This window comes from Nipponia nippon, unplaced genomic scaffold, assembly GCF_047370975.1.
Source record: "Nipponia nippon isolate SJK-2023a ecotype South Korea unplaced genomic scaffold, ASM4737097v1 scaffold_1, whole genome shotgun sequence".
NCBI classification, from domain to species: Eukaryota; Metazoa; Chordata; class Aves; order Pelecaniformes; family Threskiornithidae; genus Nipponia; species Nipponia nippon.
In genome coordinates, this window is record NW_028262290.1 from 26,205,069 (window position 1) to 26,226,630 (window position 21,562).

The 21,562-nt window shown below is 41.0% G+C and overlaps 1 protein-coding gene across 2 annotated transcripts in view; it reads right to left on the bottom strand.

Moving 5' to 3' along the window:
• Positions 1–21,562, bottom strand: part of ESRP1 (epithelial splicing regulatory protein 1) — a 36,010-nt gene that overhangs the window by 8,950 nt on the left and 5,498 nt on the right. Inside the window, exons 5-13 of one of the 2 annotated variants that reach the window (XM_087749760.1) lie at positions 15,457–15,555; positions 15,299–15,353; positions 13,311–13,421; positions 13,090–13,222; positions 12,964–13,006; positions 11,172–11,473; positions 9,389–9,607; positions 7,158–7,344; positions 5,025–5,193 (exon numbers count right to left, since the gene is read on the bottom strand). In XM_087749760.1, coding sequence (XP_087605886.1) covers positions 5,025–5,193; positions 7,158–7,344; positions 9,389–9,607; positions 11,172–11,473; positions 12,964–13,006; positions 13,090–13,222; positions 13,311–13,421; positions 15,299–15,353; positions 15,457–15,555 — 1,318 coding nt within the window. Of the gene's footprint in view, positions 1–5,024; positions 5,194–7,145; positions 7,345–9,388; positions 9,608–11,171; positions 11,474–12,963; positions 13,007–13,089; positions 13,223–13,310; positions 13,422–15,298; positions 15,354–15,456; positions 15,556–21,562 lie in introns of both variants that reach the window. The other variant, XM_009469300.2, reaches the window with a different exon arrangement.

Genomic DNA, 21,562 nt, shown 5'->3' on the forward strand with positions numbered 1-21,562 from the left:
CAAAAGCTCCTTCGGTACAGATGCCATCCCCAGGTTCAACCAGATAACCTGCTGCCCACTCAATGCATCTCTAACAAGTCTGCCTACTGCGAGCAGCTTCCCATCTGTATAAATTAATGCTAGCACGACAAGAAGCAGCAATGGGAATAGAGCCAGAAATGCCTGCTGCCACAGAAGACTGCAATGGCCTGCCCTGAGTAGTGTTGGGACTTTCAACACACCCCTGCAGAGGGCCGCTGCTGATTAAAGAGAAGCATCCAGCAACACATCTTTGCGCCCTGAATAACCTGAGATCACCTGGCCATCACTGCGAATGTTTAAAAAAGCCACCTGCATGGATGACAGACATGCCTTGAGGTGCAACAGGAGGATCTTCTCTCCCACCACTGAACTGTGAATAAGCAAAAACTATTCTCAAACTGATCTCTGCAGCTAGCTTGCACAATGTTGTAATATCAATTAATCTGTCATACTAATCCAAATGTTTTACTAGATAGCAAAGTCAGGAGGTGACAGTAAGAGCTGCTAACTGAACATCAAATCATTCAGTATATTAAGCGAAGAAAAGGAACTGGGATCTGTAAGTAGAAGAACCTCCACCAGCATCCATGGTGGCATTTTGTGTGGTGGGTTGAGTAAATCTTGGACACTGCTACCAGCGACAACATTTTTACAGGCTTATCAACTTTGAAGAAAGGTGTTTTGTTTGTTTGTGTGTTTTTTTTGTTTTGGTTTTGTTTTTTTAAATAAATTTTACTATCCCAATACCCAGATACCTATTGATCAGAGCATTACCACTCTGCTGCTTTTCAGACACCATGGTAGTTTCACTAGTTAAAACCTTCAAGTGAAGGGATAATGACAGCCTACGGAGGCACGCAAAAAAAAAAAAAATCAGTCTTCCCTGCTAATGTACTCCTCCAATAAAATACACTAGTAGTTAAAGGCATCCCTGCTGTTCTAATCCTTGGCAAGCTACCTTCACTTAGAAAAGTGAATCATTAAGGCTTCCCCTCAGAAACAATCAATCATTCTGGTGACAAGTTTGTGCCATTAACTAAAGAGTTGAGGTTATTTTGACAAATCCGCGATGGAGATTGGCTCACCCTGAGCAAGGATAGGTAATGAAGGGTCCCAAATTCTGCCACATGATGTAAACGTGAACTCCATTTGCTGGACAGCAACTAGAAGGCACCAGTAGGCTTTTATGCTCAGTGAGCCCATTCACTGCAGATGTGATCTCATGCAATCCAAGCTGACATACTTATTATAAAAATAAAAAAAAGAAAGGGAGTACTACAGTCTAAGAGCTGTGGTCCAGAGTGTTGCTATGATGCTATGAGTACAACTAAGCTGATGAAGAGGTTGTGTTTCTGACTGCTGCTGGTCTCCATCTGTGACAGATCTCCCAGGCTAAATACACATATGGTTGTTTCCTAACCCAGTTCTGTCAAGTGATGCTGGTTAGCCAGACACACAGATATGCAAATAAAGCTGCTGGCAGCAGCTCTGAATGATATCACTCCTAATCCAGCCTACTTCTTCCTAGTTTTGCCAGTTTAAACTGGTTATAACTTAATTGTGCTTCAATATGGATCTGAGCAATGACCAGGGTTAGAAAAAAGCCTCACTTGTTCTCCAGGATGGATCAGATCCTCCATGATGACCATTATGGAAAACAAGTGAGGCTTTTTTCTAACCTTGGTCATTTTATTTTTATACACACACACACACTTTTTGCGTATGCATGCATACATATATATTAATGCTATATGTATGTTGCATATGTATATAATATAAATACTTTTACATGTTGATTAGTGTACAATGAGAAAACACATACCTAATCCATAGCAGGAAGAGGCAGAAGCAGACAGATGAGGACACTAACGAATTACTCTGTATTTTCTTGTGCAGCAAGTGTCAGAATCATGCCTTTAACTACCACACAAAAAGACCTTTTAATTCAAATCACTCCAATGGGAGAGAGCTGTACATACACTGACACAACAGGGAGATAACCCAAACTTAACCACTATTAGACTAACACAGCTGAATACAACTACAAACACATTGGAAAAGACCCATGCTCACAAGCAGTACCAGTATCTCTCAAGACAAATACTACTTCAAAGATGCAAACAAACAAGTTCACCTACCCACCTTGGTTCAACAGCACAAAAGTTTACCATAGGACACAGAACATAAGAACATTCTTCCAGTTATTTTGAGTTCAAGGACTTCCTGAGCCAGATGTGGTTTCTGTGTATTCACTAACTCACAATGAATTTCCTGCCCTTGAATTTATCCAGTTTGTTTGAACCCACATCAGTTTTCAGTTTCCACATCATTTTTTGGCTAAGTCCCACCAGCATACTACCCACTGAGTAAGAAGCTCCTCTTCCCACTTCACTGTTCAGAAGATTGTTGAAAAAAGAACAAAGTTTACATGTGTTCCTACAGTTATGGATTTTGACAGAAACTTTTGAGGTTTTAAAGGCCCTACTTAAAAGTGATCAAAATAGCATTAGAACTGAATAAATACAACAGGATTTAACTTTGTTTTAAAACTACAAATCCTGTAGCAGTAACTTTTGAGTTTGTGTATGGTAAAAGTTTCCATAGAACATGTTAGCAGTTGCCAAGTAGTGCAGTTATTCATTACTTTCAATGTACATACATACAGCAACTAGTACACCTGTTTATCCAGGATTAGATAAAGAAACAAACCCTTCTCTCATGAATCCTATTATTCTTTTTCTCAAAAGCCTGGGACTAGGCAGAGACTGAGACCACTGATTTGCTGTCAGAACATGTTGCCAGATATAATTACAAGCTGAACGGAGATATCAAAGACTGACAGATCCCGAATAACTTGCTCTCCCTCATTTTCACTAGGAGTTCACTAAAGCTATTTTAATAGCACAGAAGGCATTCATTTCTTTACACCATTGGGTTTCATCAGCAAAGCTAGATGAGCATTAAGAAGAGTCTGAGAGTTTCAGGGATTTCTGATAGATACTGAAGACCAAAGCAATGCCTGCGCCCCCCCCCCCCCCATCTAGGTTGATTACTGTGCGGAGAACAGAATTGGCTATTATAAAGCTACTTGACCTTGCAAAACACAAGCGGTAGAACCTTTTGGCAGCAGGTCAAAGAAACTTTCCTTATTTCCATAAGTATTCACTAGTTAGATTTATGAACCATTGTCTGATCATTAGCCACCAGTTCTGTATTGCTTTTCCATGTACATGCATTTAAATGCAGCACTTAGTACAGAGGATACCCCATTCTTTCCTGCTACACATACTTAACATTTTTTGAATTAAAATTTCAGAACCAGAAAACTCGATTTAAGAGAGTTCCGATTGCTGCGTGAAAGGATACACGAGAACTTTCCTGAAAAGCCATAAAGTTTACTTTTTTAGAAAACAGACAAACAAACAAACCAACCCAAAATATCAGCTGCAAAGATCACTACTTCTATTAGAGTATACACTCTTTGTCTGTGGATCAAACATTTACTCTGGATGGAAAAGCAATATCAAAACACCAGATCTCACAAAACGGAAAGAAGTTAAAAAAAAAAAAGGTAAAATTTTTTGGAGTTAGAGAGGTACTTGTAACTGGCACAGAAGCTACATAGGTATGGTTTCCTAAGAATAGTATACAACTGTCAGTTAGACAAGAACATTAAAAAAAGGATATTTTGGGACTTGGGATTGATTAGTTTGTATATCCACAGCCCAAGCAGCTAGTGATGGGACTCATGGGATCCCATTCAGTGAGAGATGTGTGTAGGGCCTGACACATAGCCTGCAACGGCCAGTCTATTATTACTTTAAGAAGTACAACATGTCAAAGTCACTACAAACTATTACTGCTACTGTGTTCTCATGACATATAGAACTATTATTAAGAAACTTGTTTTATATTGCCAGTGCAAGTTTGGAATTTTATTTTTCTTGATCTTACATTAAAGAAGCTGAGTTTGGTAACATATTATCATAACCATAAGACAGACATGAAGGCATTATAGAAATGAATTAATGAGTGAAGAAACATTTTAATAAAAAAAAAAAAAAAACAACACAAAAAAACCAAACCAAAACCAGGCAACTCACATACTGGTTTAGTGTAAAGCAATAAGAAAACCTTTGTTATCTTACAGGTACTAGAGAGTTCGTATTGCTCAACAACTTCATAAGTAGCTATTTGGATCCTTCTCCAGAGATAAAAAGCACTGATCAGAATCTAATAGAATACTTGAGTTCTTTAACAGGTTTCCTGACAGACAAGGAATAGTTTATGGCTTACAGGGAACATGGCTCTTTCCAAGGCCTCATGACTGCAGAAGACAAATGGTATCAAGAGTTTTAGTTCTGTAGAAGATAGTTAATACATCTAGAAGAGCCAAATGCCCTTCATGAGAGGTGTTTATGAGGTCAGGAAGAATATATGCCTCTATATGCTTTATATATGCATTCAATACATGTGTGCTTCAATGCAGTACTTTTATAAATAAGTAAACAGAGTTTTCACCATAAAGGTCAAAAGTTACTTTATTACAAAAACAAAGAGGCAGAATTTCAGCAGAATTTGTTAGGGCAGACCCCAATCCACCCATTCTAAAAAGGGGCCAAGGGCTTCTTTATGGACATGGGAAGGAATACTACACACACTAATTCCCACTGGGGGCACAACAACACAAACTAACAAGTTTAAGAGGCATGTTAGGTGGAAAAAAAAAAAAAAACAAACAAAAACCACAAACCCAACCAAAATCCCACTGTAACTGTGTGACTTATGTTTAAAAAAAAAAAAAAAAAGGCATCACTACCTGAAATACTCTAAAACTTGGAAAATCCCTAGATAACCTGAAATTGTTTCCCTGAACAAGATACTGAATAAGTTGTTCTTGGTAGCACAAGCCTTTAGCATGGCAGACAATGTTCTTTTGTGAGCTTTGTGCATTTGCTGGAAAAAGACTTCTTTGTTCCTGCTTGGTTTCTCCTCTGCTTTACCTGGGGTAGTACGCTGTGTAGTTCATGAAAAGCTGAGCCCCAGCAGGGTAGTACGCTGTGGAGGGCTGGAGCGTTCGTGGGTTCAGAAGCACAGATGGCTGATACAGAGCAGCTTCTGTTGGCACAACTGCAGCAGGAGCCGGAAAGGAGTAGGAAGGGGGTGAAAGGCCTAAAGGGAACAAATGGAAAATAGATTAGGACCTTTTAAATTCCAGCATATATATGGTCTTCATTAGCTGAACAACTCTGCAGTAAGTAAAGAACCTTCACAAGCTTCTCATTCTCCTGCTCATCACAGAAAATAAATCTGAGCCACCAATATGGGCTTGACTACAAGTGTTGTGCCCACCTCCCCAGTCAAAAGCAAAGTCAGTAATACACAAAAAGCCACCTCTCACTTTAGGATAGGGTCTCTTTCTGAAGAGGAGGCCAGTTTTTCTTGTCTTGGCTCAGATTTTAATGAAGTCTCCAATCAAGAAGTGTGAGACTTCTCCACTGTAAGAAGGAAACTTCTCCACTGTAAGAAGGAAACTAAGTGCCTAAGATCTGCCTAACATTCCCCTTTTCATCCTGACACTCTCTATCCCCCAAACATTCCCCTTTTCATCCTGACGCTCTCTATCCCCCAAACAGCTCTGTCTTCAATTAATCAACAGCAGAGTGGGAAAAGCCATGGCTTTGCAGCTTCAAGTGTTAACACTCATTTAAAAAAGAAAGAAAGAAAGAAAGAAATTAAAATTGCACTTGGAGCTGCTTCAGCAAGATGTGAGGCTCTAAATGAATTCTCACGTATGAGAGTTCACTCTCCTCCTTTGCCATTCTTTTCCTTTTCTTCCCTCTTCCCCTCCCCAGTAGCATAAGTAAATGTATAAAAGCTTTAGATAACCCTGAGTAACAAAAATAGAAGCTTACTTTAAAGTGACAGCATCTCACTGCACTGTGGGACAGGGCAGTGACAGAGCAGAAAGGGCTTATCTGAGGAATACATCACTGGCATTAGCAGCTGGAAATAGCAACACTGCCACCTAAGAGTTCCCAAAGTTTGAGACGCTGCTGAAGAACCTGTCCTAGGAGCTCTTGGGAAAAGTTTCCAACCCCTGTCTGGAACAGCTGTCACACAGGACTACATACTGCAGATCCCTGCTCAGAAGGATACTTGCGTTGCAAAACCAAAAAAAAAGCTTGTCACCTGGAAAACTTATCTCCTAAGGAATAGCTGAAGGTCTACTCATTCAAAAGGAACCACACTCAAGAAGTTTGCTGCCATATTAGCAGCTCTGACTAGGATTTAGAGGACACATCTTTAAAAGCCAACAACAACACATTTGCATAGAGAGACAGAGAGAAAGCTCCTACTGGACTACCTTGCCATTTATGATCTTGGAAGCAAAGTATTATTTTTCCCATAAGCTCAGACTTATATGGCATGTATGCTTAACAAGTTAGCCCTTGAGCTCTTAAAGCATTTCCCCCAAATGCTCATCTAGAAGTCCACGTTCATCTTAGTAGCTCTGAGGAGCATAATTTTACATAAAATACAGTTTCTGCAATTCTGAGGCCAAAGCTATATGTATTTTACTCCCACACAGGCAATCTCAATTCTGTACAAACAACAAAAAGCAAAGGAAGAGCTCAGTCAGTAGGGGTGCAATAGACAGAACACTTACGGTTAAGTCCCAAAGGACAGCATTACCAATTGTTTCATAAACTAAGTTTTGGAAGTGAAAGGGGGAAGGCTTTTACTTGACATGTTCACCATGATGAAAAATATAAATACAAATCAGTTTAATTGGGAAACTGTTCTTTAAGCTCTAGGCAGGGCTTACAAATTACTTTTCCGAGTCATGGCTCAGCCTGGCCAAGTTAAGTTTCAGGGAACGGAGGGGAAGTTTGCCACTGGAAGAGCAAGAGTAATTTTAAAGTAGTTCTTCAGTCATAGTAATTCACAACCAAAGGGAAAAATAATGCTTGCAAGCTGCTCATGATTTAAGATGAAAAGACCTTATTTTAATACCCCCATCTGACACTCCTTTCCAAGAACCAGAATCAGAGTCAAGAAAGCAGCTCCAGCACCTACCCGCACATAGCGTAGAGTATTGGCAAGACCCATGCAAAACTTACATGGTAACTTACATGGTGGCGGGGACAAGCCATTTCGATTTAAAGTGCCCCCCATTAATACAAAGTTCATCTCCTCAGCAGAACATTGAAAGACTTCAACATATCTGTCCTTCATAGTCTTCTTATGACACTTCTGTGCAGCCAGAAAAGCTCGGTCTGCAGATTTCATCTGAATAAAAGCATCTCCCGATGGACGTCCCTACAAACAAGGCAGACAAAAAGAAATGTTTCTGGAGCTCCCATGAAGTAGCAGCATAGCAATAATTTGTCTTGTTAAAAGCAGTCTCTTCGGCCATAAATACGTTCATCTCCAAAGTCAAGTACAGTCAGTCATCCCTAGCACCCATCAGCATGTTTAAGCTCTCCTCCCTAAAGTTGCCCCCCTATTGCTGGGGAACCCTAGTCCGCCCACTGCATCATATGGGCATTCTTCCAACTTGTGCTAACTTGATTGTATTTATTTACCTGTTTCAATTAAGCTACATTGTAACTTGAGCCATGTTATTTCTATGTTTAAAAAAAAAATAAGGACACCTATGGGAGAGACTACAATTCAGGGGTACTTTGGTAAGAGCAGGTCTCAAAGCACCTATTTAGTAAGAATGCAGAACTGGAAGATCTAATCCACATTTATTATCTGCGATTTTTAAAATTCAAGGATAAATACAGTCAAGTGCCAGATATTAAATGATTTGTTTGTTTGTTTTTTGTTAAGGCCAATAGGGGCTGGAATGTTTTAGAAGGGTACTAGCCTAAGGCTTGGTATGAGCTTGTGGGAAAAAAAAAAAAATTACATCCTTATATACAGCTATAAATGAGTGGAATACACAACTGGGAGGCCTCATTTTAGCCACATGCAGCTGCTGACTTGAAGTAGCCAGAACTAGAGGTAAAGATCTGAACCCAGCTCTAACTTAAGTTCTGGGCCAGTTCTAGTTTCAGAGGGAAGAACAACTTTATCACCATCCCTTACACAGTTGTTCATGATTAGAGGGTTGAAACCAGGAATGGTGGCAGTAGGGAGAGCATACAGAAAGATAAAAAGTCTAGTGGTCAGGCAAAAGCAGTATCTAGGGGAAAAAAAAAAAAAAAATCCGACAGCTTTGGGCAGTGGTGGCAGACAGCCCTCAGGACTATATACACACATCAATTTCTTCCTCCAAGTTCTTTCATTACTGCTGGCAAGAGCAGATACTACTGTAAACCGTTACTTGTGCTTTAACGTCTGCATCTTTTCTTCGCCTCTCGCAGCCCTGCACATTCCTTATAGTTTTTCAGCCTTGGTTAGGTCAAGTCCTCACAGACACAGGAATCTCTTTAGATAACGAGGTACTGGAATAACTATAGTCCCTTCTCCCTCCCCACGCCCTGGGAACACAGAAGCCCTACTCCAGGACAGGGAAGTATTTTGTAGTTTCAGCTTCGGCTTACTGTCAACCAAAACAGTTTTAGAAGAACCATTTTTATACCACAATAATCAGTGTAATCAATGTAACCACTCAGGGCATCTCCATAGAGTTAGCGGAGCTGCTAGGGAGTCTCCTCCCCCTAAAGTCACAAGACTATGCAGATAAAGTTGATCACAACAATGTACAGTCCTTTGTCTAAAAAGTTTTGGTAGAAACCGCTTCCGGAAAACAATGGCAAAGATGTGACTGTTTATACATGTCAATGAGCTGTTAATCTTGGTGCTTAGCTGTGTCTGTTTAAAGAAAGCAACGATACAGTTCAGGAAACCAGAAACTTCAGCTGCTGACTTACGCCATAGGAAATCCTGTCTCTAAAAGGCCACAGTCACGTTTGTCTTCAAATATACCTGAGGCACATTGTTCAGCAAGGCAGGGGCAAACCACTTCCTTTGAGAGCTAATATTGCCCACACTTTTGAAGATACTCCGCGCCTGCTACAAGAGGAATTACGCATGCTGTTGTGCAGGACTCCAGTTCAAGCCTCCTACAGTGCAGAACCACTGCTGCTGCTCTGGGAGCACCAACCCCTCCAAGACTGTGGCTTAGGTTTAGGCACATGGGTCTAGGTAACAGAAACCACTCTACAGCAAATGCTGCGGAGTTCAAATAAGCCAACACATCTATTGCCAGTACACTTTTAGAGGAATGCTGGAGGCCAATTAATGCCATTAGTGTCAATCCCAAACATGCTTCCCTATTGATATCATCAGAAGGACTGCATTTGCATATACGGGCAGTTGGCACAGACTGGCTAGAAACGTGGTGCCTACCCACCTGGTGATTTAGTACCATGTGAACTCCATGGGTCCGAATATCTGTAGAAAACTCCCCCAAGAACTCCAGGATGTCCTCTATAGTAGCAGCATAGGGAAGACCACGCAAACGTATGCAGTCTCTGATGTTAGTGGGAGGCACAAATTGTTGAGGTAATACTGGAAGAATAGGAGGTGTTGGGAGAGGAATGAGAGGTGTGGAAGAGTACCTGTTCAGCACCTGTGCAGAACAGAAAAACAGAGAGGTTACAGAAAGCTTCCTTACTCATTCTTTAACTCAGAGGAACCGAATGTAACACCAATGCCATCCGTTTTCACTCTGGGCAGTATTTTAAGAAACAAGGGAGCTAGATTCTGGGCTTAAAGCACAGTAGCAGTGCTTAGAATTCAGATGTTTTAAAGTAAATTTTTGGATCATTCTTCCTTGAAAACCACAATTTTGCTTTGGAGAATTTACTTGAACTGTCATGCAACTCTCAAAAGACCTCTTAGAACACAAAACCTGTATTTCTACAGTATGGTTATTGAGAAAATATCCCAAAGCATTCTGCCATCTACAGAGTCATCGTTACACTTCTACCCCAAAATATCTTCTCTCCAAAACTTTAGGAGAGCCTGGGAAGAAGAAGTGTATTTCGCTACCAAACATCCCTGACTTGAGATGCAATAGTCTATCAAGTAACATAGGTGGTGTTACTGAGTCACAGTACCTGCAACAGAGTCATGCTTTGAGATTTCTTGCTACGAATTTTAACAGTAAAAACCTTGCCTGGTCAAGAGTTCACTGAATACTCATTCACTACCCTTCAACTTTGTCTGAGCAAGATTAAGATTCATTTACATTTATACAGGTATCAGAAGGTTTTGCTAAACAAGGAAACTTATGAGAGCACTTGAGAAAAAAATACAATGACAAGAGTGTTGCAGCTATGCTTTCTCATCATTAGTGTCACCCTTCAAACGAGGCACTGAAATCTCCACATATTTGGGGGATCAGAACTGTGCCATTGCTTGGTTACAATGACATGGTTATTGGTTGGCCGTAATTTGCATCATAGACGAGACCTTTTAGAATCATGTTTAGACCTCAACTGAAGCTCTACAAATCTTTGGAGACCTACATACACAATCCTCTCAGCCCTACTTCCTTTCCCTGACAGCATAACTGCAATTAATGGTCCATCAAGCCATGTTAATGCAAGAGGGGGCACTCTTCAGGCCAAGTTTCACAAAGTCCTACCACCCTCTGCTAGGTAGCCAGTGCTGGCAGAAGATGGCCAAGACCTGCCCTTAGAGGCAACTCATAAGACTCGTCAGATACATTGCTCTGAAGAAGACAACTACATCAAAAGGCTCTGTTTTCCTGTGCCAGTGACTAAAGATAAGTCTTTTAGATCAAGATTTGTTGCTAATGTTCCTCCTGAATCAACCATCATTGGACTTAGACAAATTCAGTATCTATAGTGAAAAAAAAAGCACTAGAAAAGAAAGCACTAGACCCACATAAACTTTCTCCTATAGCTACTGTTTGCAAGGCTATTGGAAGCCAAACCCCCAAAGGTTTGTATATATGACTGAGAACATGCATATACCACAAGATCTTATATTTAGAGGGAGCAAATCCTCATGGAAATTCAGACAGTACTCTTTCCAGCAACAGCCGAGAGTGAGAGAAGAGAAAACAAGCTTTCAAGTCATGGCCAAGCAGTATTTGCTTCCACTACTGTATGCCAATGTAGGAGTTTGGATTATAAGAAGCCAACGTTTGTAAGCTTCACACCCACCTGCTGAACTTCCGCTGCAGTGCTCCTGAAGAGTTCAATGTACCTTTTCCCCAGCAAGTCCTTATGCTTTTTCAGTGCATTTTGTGCATATTCCTCACAAGCAAACAACACAAAGGCATCCCCTGTTGGCCTGCTGTCAGGGTACGTGACAAACAAGACTCCCTCCTTTCCTCCTGTTACAGGGCAGTGCTGGCCAAAGAATGACAGCACTTCTTCTGTTGTTACGTTGAAAGGAAGACCTCGCATCCTGACAATCACTTGGTTTTCTTTTGACAAGAACTGTGCAACCTCGTTGGAAGTGCCTTTAACAAGAAGAAGTACACAAGCACTTAAGTCTAGGCAGCCACATAAAATCACAAGCAAGTCTGGCATAGCTAGCTCCTGCTCCCCACAGACAGTTTTTGAACAGGTAGAACAACATTTGCCTCCAGAGTCGGGAAAAGACATCCCACTTTGATAAACTAGAAATATTGTATAGGACACTTCCCATTAAAGTCTAACAATGTTACTCCATCATTTGGAAGAGATTCATCCTTATTCAAAGGGAAAATAGAAAGTACTTACAATGTTCAGAGCCCAAGGAAAGCACAGTCTGTGAATCTCTTGCATGAGCAGTATCTGTGCTACTATGCACCTTGCCTTTCTAACTTAGGAATACCTTCAGCATGCTCATTGAAACCATAATATATAGTAACCAAGTACCCAGACCATTGTGCTGGGAAAGAAAGTTGGAAGGGCATGTTGAAAACCGCTGAGGAATTTCATCCTACCCTGATAAAATTGCCAAAGTCTGCCAATTCTACTTTCAATATCTCTAGGAGACAACCACTGATGCTCATACTTATAACACTACCCTAACCAAAGCTAGCTGCTAACCAACCTCACATCCTAATATGGTCCTTTCACTTACAGCTAGCTCATTCTGCAAAGAAGTTTGGTGGTGCCAGACATGCACCATTTTTCCCCAATGTCAGCGTGCAACATCTTTACTTTGAAAGGTAAAACTATTACCAAGCCTATCAATTAGCTATTTATTTTACAGCTTAATAGCCTCTCCCACTCTAAAAACTCAACCTCAGACATCCAGTTAGTCATTTACAATCCCCAGACCAAATCTCTGTCAGGAACCAACAAGGACCTTAAGGTAGTATTGTAGATACAAAACAGCATGTTGGATCTTAACTCAAATTCTGTATGTTTGCAGTCATAAAGGGGAGGAAAAGAGACCATGGGAGAGTTTGTAGAGAAAGTTTTGCAGCCTTTCAATTCAAGGCTGCAAATATTTCAATATTCCCCTTAAATAAGCATTTCCTCTAAATTCTCCCTTCAGTTTGAGCCAAAGATTTGATGTAAAGAAAATCAGTTCCATAAATCCCTTGTTATTTACACTGCGATATCTGTTTGCTTCTACATGCAAATCTCCACAGCAACAGCAGTCATATTGTTTTGCAAAACTGCTCTGGTTTTCTTTTGCAACAATCAATAACGCTTAGGTCCCTTCAGTTAAGAAGATGACCTAACAAATTAAGTTCATATGCAAGATCACCTTGCCTGATCAAATCCTTATTTGATAGACTGCTTGAAAATGGCAAGAATGTGGAAGAGAGCGATGGGCAAATAAATTATGGAACATTTTTGACTGCTGCTAGCAGAGCGCATAGTAGTCAACACACCAGCCAATTACTTGTTCAAAGAAAGAAAATGAAAGGCCACATCCAACAGGAGCAGTTTACAGCTAAGAGTTAGAGATGCTGATGGAACAAACCCTCCCTTCTCGCTCCCTAAAAATTACCTCCTGCGATTTTAAGGAAGTCTTCACCTGTTGCCTTGTATACCTAAGGAAAGAAAAGAGAACGTGTGATTAGCATGCTATTTGCACTCCTGTTAAGAAAGGGATTTCGAAGCCACTGTCACGCACCTCAATATATCGATTCCCCATGTGATGCTTGTGCCTTTGTAGTGCTAGATCTCTATGCTCTTCACTTACGAACCTCACGAGAGCCTCCCCATTCCTCCTACCCTGGGCATTGAGACAGAGTGCAGCACCTCCCCTGCAGGATTTAAATCAAGAGAGAGATAAAACTCCATGACTGACGCAGACAGTCCTACAAATGTAGAGGTAAATTCTTAGCTACTAACTTAGCGATATTTAGGCCTTTGAAGAATCTTGCTATGTCCTGGTCAGACGACTGCCACGGCAATCCTCTTGCTCGGATAACAGCATTGTCATCCACAAGTTCCATCTTGCTGCTGCAGGCACAGAAAGAGGGAGTAACGCAGAGACATCTGCCACACACCACCCTCCCTGCTTGTCACCTGTGCTCCAGGGACAGGCTTCTGTCCCTGCTCCGCGTCTGCTGGATGGCACTGCCAGGGCAACGATGGCTAAGTGCCACCACCCTCCAAAGCCACTATACGCGTCTCCTCAGGGAAATCTGCTCTGTTAAGCTACCCCTTTCCCAGCTCCCCTTTCCTGCTTCACCACATTTGCTCCTTGAGCTCTCATCTCTTTGAGCATGTTTCCAATTTACCCCCAACTCCTGACATACCAATGGTTTGTTGCTTCTCCATTGTCTGAACAGGGCTACTGGCACAAAATTAAACTTGCTATTCTAATCTTAGCCAAGCGGAAACTGAAGCAGAGCAGTTCGATGTAACTGAGGTTAGTGCTTGTTATTTGTACTGTGACAGTGTGTAAGAGCCAGTCACAAGCCAAGACCAAATCCATTCAGGGTTACACTCAGCACACAAAGGACTCCTGCCCAAAGAGTTTAGCCTTAACATTGCTTGTTCAGGCCATCACTGTGCTACTAGAGACTAAGATAGCTACAGGCTACATTGGCTATTTAGCATGGGAATAGCTCAGCCACAGAAAGCTAGGTTTAATTGGTCATTATGCAGTCTCTTTTGTTCTCTTACACGTTAAAAGTGCCACGCAGAACAAAACACTTACAGCTACCCAAGGCTGCCTTTCTGGCTATTGCAAGGACAGGTTTTTGCGCAGAAGAGACTATGGGATTGATTAAGCAGATGAAGTGTTGTTCAGCAGCAGAGGACTCCCTCTTACAAAAGGAGTGTGGTATGCCCTGTTGTAGGAAGATCACGTTTCTTGCTTATATTTTAATTTCTCAGGTGGCCTTTCTGTAGGTATCTGTCCCAAACTGCTCCCCCCTGCCTCCTAAGTCTGTACTGCTTGCTATCACAAATAAGATGGGAATCTTCCACCTCATCCCAGGATTTTGTTAGTGAAAGGGAAAAAACTTAGAACAATGCTAAAATATAACCCCTGAACTAATCTCACTGGATACTTTCTGCCAGTATTGTTGCATTCTTTTCTTGCTTCTTTTGGCTCAGAATTGTGAGCATCATCTACCATTATGACAGTTCCTTAATCTGGAAGAGGGATGTAAGTACTCATGCAAGATGGGAATCTAAATAAGGTCAGTTTAATACCAGTCTCTTCTGATACCGCAGAGGGAGTATCCAGCAAACCACTGAGAAAAATCTGTATTATTTGCACAAATGAAAGCATGATTACATAAAAAAAAAAAAAAAAATCAACAAAACAGCCATCAAAAGTAGATAAAGCTTTATGTTTAAAACATATTTGGGAAGAGACAATCATCATAGCCTAAACAATTTACTGGTAGCACAGTATCTTTGGCGCAATGTCTTTATGGAAATGTTTCTTCCCTATAAAAAAAAATAATTATGTGTATTCAGCAACTGTGAAGTAAATTGCAGGAAAAGCATAAGAGTTAGTACCAATAGGGTTACTTCTGCAAAAGTGCTTACATTCTTTGTTAACAGCACAGCACACTTAACACCCATTATAAGCAGGTATTAGCAGAACCCAGAACTACCAGCAGCTAACAGGCAACACTGAACCCTACCAAGAAAACTGTCTTGCTTCTGATCATAGACTTACAGAATATCTGTTCCCTTTCCTACTTAAAGGATCTAATTTATTCCCACAGCAGTGGCAAGATAAATAAAATAATGGTAACAGGTATTTGCAAATTAGGAATACAAAGAAGTACAGCTTATCTAAACAGTATCTTGGGGAAAAAAAAAGGGGCCAGGGCGAGGGGAGAGGAACGCAGCAAGAAGAGGGAGAAGGTACTTACCAAGGCCCGCTTTCAAATTTGTAGTTCACTCTTTCTGGATCTGAAAATCTGTGATCTATGAAATACAGTACAAGTTATGTTCTTTTTCCTCAGCATACAAGAGAGGCAGGAAAAACCAAGCAAGCAATATAGAAAACTCGTTCATCACAATCACTTACTGTATGGTTCAGATATTAGTGTTAAAATAATATTCCCCATATCTTCAACTTGAGAGCCTCCATAGGGAAACGCTGGACTGTTCTTGTCAAGATTTAAATCTTTACGCTGGAGTTAAGTCAATCATCACCAAACAGGTTTCTAATTGGCTTCCTGCTAGAGCAACAAGCTTTCATGTTATCCTTGATGGTAAGTCGCTTCTCAGGGGAAGGTTTAATCCATTTTCCTGCTGGGATACATTAGCTGTTCTGCCTTGGCCTCTAACTACTGCCACCTGCGGGAGTGTGAGGTCACTCCAGAAAGTGTCTGGGGACACGAGACCCCATAATAAGCACATATATATTTAATACACTCATGCATTATGCATGTTTGACAGACAGATACACTTTTGCATGCATAAGACACTGGAGTCCTGTCCTCTTTAATTAACATCATCTTTAATCTCTAGGGGAAGATTTGGGGAAGGAGGAGAAGCAAACCATCAACTAGAAGCTCCAGAAATAGGAGGATATACCACATGCTTTCTGAACAAGTAAATCCCAAAGTAGAATAAATACCTTGCTCACCACTTTGACAAAATTCACAAATGGCACCTTGTCTAAGCCTTGCCTATTAGAAATTACAACCTAATTTTTTTGCTGTTACGCAGAAGCATTTTGAGAATCTGGTAAGACTGCACCATTGTGGATAACCAAGAGACAAAATAGAGCATCAGTCTGAAGGATTTTGGAAGATGATAGCAAGGATAAGCTCTCTTGCCAATAGAGAGCAGGAAATGTTCTGCCCTGGGAAGACAGGCTGCAGAACGACCAGATATAAACCCCCACGTTCATAAAGGGAGTCTGATTTAAGTTGCACATACCATCTTTTTTCACACAATTTTAAACAGAGTTTACTATGGTATCTCTCCCGCTTCCTGTCATATTTGCCCCTCTCTAACACCAAGCTACAGGACTGTAAGATTACTTGCAACTCCATCATTTACAAAGCGAATTTTTAAAAAGGTCTTTTCTACCCACATCTCCTCCTTTGAGGCGTGTAGGGTAAAAAAGCCAAGTACAGAAAAAGAAGTGAAATATAAAGCAGTCTGGGAATAGGACTTGCTTTTTTGACTTCTTTTATCACTTTGCATCAAGACTTTAGAGCAAAAGTGAAAGAGTTTCTTAAACAAGACCTATCCTGGCATGGCAGTACAGTAATGCAAGACATTCAAAACAGTGAAATGCACCAATTCTTTGCCCACATTCCCACAAAACTACATTAGACACATTTCAAGAGCTCAGAAGAGTCTGCATCTTGGTGCTTAAAAGTTGCTTCTCAGTCCAAGATAGCAAGGATCCTCCTAAAAGAAAAACAGTTCTCTCTACCTAGAGCTGAGCAGATTTTTGAGTTGGCAGATGCCTACTTGAAGGGCAGGGAACAGAACAGCAGCTTCTGTTAGAAACAGACACCACACACCAGCTTTGTCCTATCGCCTCATCAACAGGGGAGACAGCACAAATTTCACTGTAAAATAAAAAGTCTTCCCTATTATTTGTGGGATGACTGCAAGTCACTCCTACAAAACATTATTTTTTTAATTGTTTTTGGAGTTTAACTGTTATCTTGTTGTGAGATGAAAAATAATTTCAACTGAATTAATGAACTTCTCTTCCACAGCAAGGGAAGGAAAGCTGCTGTGCCAACACAATACACTTTGAGGCTAATTTGATTTTGAGGCTTTGTTGGTTTTAAGTGTGCATTGGAGTATGGAAGGTAAGAGGATGGTGCTTAGTCTTACAAGAACACTTGAAGTTTAAGTGAATTGTCATAGTTTAAAAAAAGAAAACTTAAACCAGTGACTCCTCCCCCCCAGCTGCTTGACTAAACACAGTTTGCTAGCATAGCCATTACCCTCCCTCCCAGTACCTTCTTTGGAGTAAAGTAGTGAGAACATTAAAAGGTTTTCTTAAAAACCAAACTGAAAATCCTGAACAAACCACATGCAACAACCCCAAAGCAGTTTAAGACACTATGCATATTTATGACAACAAGAAACTTCTCCATTGCAGTATCTCTTCCTAAGCTGTACACTCAAGCTCATCTCCTTCCCTACCCCTTGGGTAAGGGGGGTTGACAAGACGACAAATAATCCACAAAGACTCCCTTGCAGAGAGGGTGCTTAATCAGCACCACACAGATGTTTCTGGGCACCTGGTGTATCAGAGCAGAGGAGTGCTTCTCCTCCTTTTCCTGACACCCTTCCCCCTGCAGCATCCAAGAGCTCTGCGCTGCATTTGCGCAAAGGCTCTGCTGCCCATCCAGGGAACCAGAAGCTGCTGAAGATGCAGGTATTGGAACCCTGCTCCTGCCTGACCATTTTTATGAAGATTTTGGAAATGCTATCACTCCTCTGTCAAAGCCAAGAGAAACTGGGCAGGAGTTTCAATAGCTATTACGGCAGGGGACATGCATGTACATGTGCACACACGTGCGCTTGGCTGCTACAATGTGCTGTCAAAACTGAAGAGACACTTCAATATTTCCTTTTTGCAGAGCCAAAGATGCCTACAAGCAATCAGCCGCCAGAGTGGGGAATGCAGCAGTGCGAAGGAGCTGGGAATCTGAAGCAAGACTATCACAAAAGGAAAAACAAACAATTTCCCCACCCCTCGTTCATTTTCTTCAGAAAACATTTTCATTGAAAACACTGATCAACAGGAGATACAGTTCCTAAAAACGCCCTAATGCTGACAGAAGTTGGTACCAGGTGTTCAGACACAGGGAGTCAGCTGTGCCAAGGAACACTAGATTAATATAAACACAGTAGGAGGGGAGGAAGAAAGTCATCAACATTAGTAGGAGTGAGAAATCGCTCACACCTTCGTCTCTGATTAGCTAGAAGCAAGGCTTTTAGGCAAGATTGAAGAAGAAAATTGATAGCTTTCTGCATCTGTAAAGGAGCACGGTAATAATAACATTAACTAAGTGAAAACCTGAATTCTAATGAACAAGACTGACTACATACAGATGGACTCCTATGAATGGAGGCACTGGAAATTATGGACACCTTGGAAAAAGCTGTTAATGGAATAGTTTTTATAAAACACACCCCTTTTTCTGTGAAGGGATAGGAGGCCACACACGTGTGTGTGTACAGTGATATTTAAAGGTTGCCTCTCCTGGGCAGCTGGAAAGAGTTGACTACAGTGGATAAATCCAAGTTCACATTTGAAAAACTGTTAGAAAACACACCTGACTGTCTAAAGCTACTATATGCAATAGCATGCACACATATATTCCAAATGAAGCAATGGGCAAAAGACGCACCCAAGTAACAAGGCAGGATGGGAAACAAGGAACTTCTTAATCTTGCTGCGCAGCTGCGGTACCACCTCCTGCAACACTCAGGAAGTTAGTGGGGGGGGAGCACATTCTGTATCAGTTGCCTATATAATATGGGAGAAATTTCTAAACCATTTAACCATTTCCTCAGATTTGTCACCACAGCTTTGCCCACTGCCAGTGCCCTCCAAGACTTCTTCCCTACCACTGCCTCTTCCATTTCTGAGAGTCTCAACTGCTTTCTTAACTATGGCAAAAGAAGCACTAAACGACCAACTTAACTCTGAGCTGACATGACATGACCTAGTATTGGTCTGCACTGATCCTCTTCCCCTTCTGTTCTGTTTTTAAGTCTCTTCAGTCAGAAGATTACATCTTTTTAAATACTACTTTGCATAGAGGTTATCTGATATTACTCAGTTCCTGGGTACTATCACAGGAAATACAAATAGCAATATGCAAGATTCTCACGTAATACCCAATAATGGGCTTTTTATTGCTAGAGTTAAGTACTAGTGGTTATAACTGTGCTCCACATCATTGTTTTCAAGACATCCAGGTCAAAAAAAACCCAACAAAAAACCACAAAACAAAAAAAAAAAGCCCAAGTTTCAGTATTGCAGTATTCAGATTGTATCCAGCACATTATGCAGGCTGTTCTGAAGTACACCTGTGTTTTTACCGACAACACCCAGCAGATACTCCTAGTAAGGAGTTATCCTCACAAACCCTGCTCAGAAGCGAGTGGAACAAACCATGCACTAGAGGAAGCAAGAGCTATTTGCCATTTAATAGCTTCTGCACACCCAATCTTGAGGCAAAGGATGAGTCTTCTGCAGACTGAATATGAATAGTCATGCAAGCTTTGTTCACTCCACCCTGAAGGCACTCGCAGCGGTGAAAACTGGCTCAGCAAGCTTTGCAAATCAAGAAGTGCAGCAAGTATGGGAGGTACAGAGGGTGCAAGAACAACCCTGCTCCTTTTGTATACTTATATATGTTTAAAAAAAAAAAAAAAGATTTCAACAGACCTGAGTTTCTTTCTCTGCCAGAACATGATCACTTTTCTCAAGTTCTTTTTGTTACTCGAAATTTCTCATAATTGTCCTGCTGTTGCTACTCTTACACAATACTGACTAAGGAAAGTCTGGCAGAAGACTGTATCCTACACCAAAAACTGTTTTGAGACTAAGTTAGAAAGCAGTAGCACTCAGAGATAACAGTTACAACTAGCCTCCGTTCTTCCTCGGTCCCTCAAATTCCACAGCATTTTAAACATTCCCTTACCTTGCATTAAAAGAAATCAGTAGCTGTTTGTACATTAAATTTATAATTTGGGAGGAGGGGAGAGGGGGACAGGGAGGGTGAAAATGTAAAGCTTTCACCTGAGCTCTTGGATTTGGAATGGTTTCATTGCTGTACACAATTTCAAGTAGTTTGCTGAAAGAGTAAGGCCCAGAAGTACTTTCTAAAGGAAAAATAACCTAGCCAATTATTCGGTTTAATATCTCTATGTTCTTTTTCAAGATTGTGCTTGCCTCGTCTGCAATAAATACATAGCCAAGCACCAACTACCCAGTGTGTTATACACTGGAATATTTATCTTGAATGACTGTACAGTAGGAAGTTATTTCCCCTGACTGTTGGGAGCAATACAGTACATTCTCCATTTGCCTGTAATTTGTTGTTTAATGAAATGCTACCTGTCAAAATAAAAGCATTTGGAAGACAATAATACCCAGCTTTCCCCTAACTCTCTCATATCACACAAGGTTCCTCTTACTGATCACGACCATCTTACACGCAGGTAAATGGAGATGTAAGTAGATGAAGGGATGTGCCCAAAAATCATTCTACTCCTTCTCCTACCAGTTTGCTAATGCAGGTCTTCTGCATCTCTAGTCAGTACCCTACTCCCAAACCAAAACCTTCTTTCCCCACCAAATGCTAACAAATCTGGTCCAGTATAGTTTGTGAGGCACAAATCATGGAAGATTCCACTCATGCAGCCCCTTTAGCTACCGGGTGGAAGATCTGCACTTCCTGCAAGAATAACAAGAGCTTGGTCAGATTCTGGGCACTAATCTGCGACTTCATTTCAACCTACTCCATTTGTTTTTAATTTGCTTTTGTGTCCCCCACCCCAGCATATCGACTTCAAATCCAAGTTACTTTTCATTTAGACATTTCCTTTTCTTTGCTACGTAACTGTCTCAGGAGGAAAGTAGCTGTCTCACCTACATGAAGAAGGGGGGCGGGGGGGGGGAATCTCTGCACATAACTGTTTGAACTAGTCTTTAGACTTAGCACCTACTTCAACAATTTTTTTTTCATTGCAAACATTACATGCACATCCACTCTCCGAATGCAATTAACTTATACAGCTTCTGACACCGAGGAGATTAAGTTTGTACATTTCAGCAAGGTGAGGAGAAAGAAAATTATCATATTTGTCAATAAAAGGAAAACACAAATTATTTTATCTTTTTGGTCTCTGCATCCTCCATCCCCAACACTCTCAAGAAATATAGGGCAGAGACAGTTAATTTCAGCCACGTTGCATCAACATAGCAAGCTTACAGATAAGAGCATCAGCAGTCACAAAACAAGACAAACCACAGTTGTTTAGGTTTATATACCATAAGCAGCATATCACATCCAGAATTCAGACTCAAGCTGAGAGCATTTGGATAGACTGACCAAGACTCTAGGAACTTGGAGGAAATACTACTGGCAACTGCCAAAACCACCCTCAGATGGTACTGACTCTTCAGGGGCTTCCTG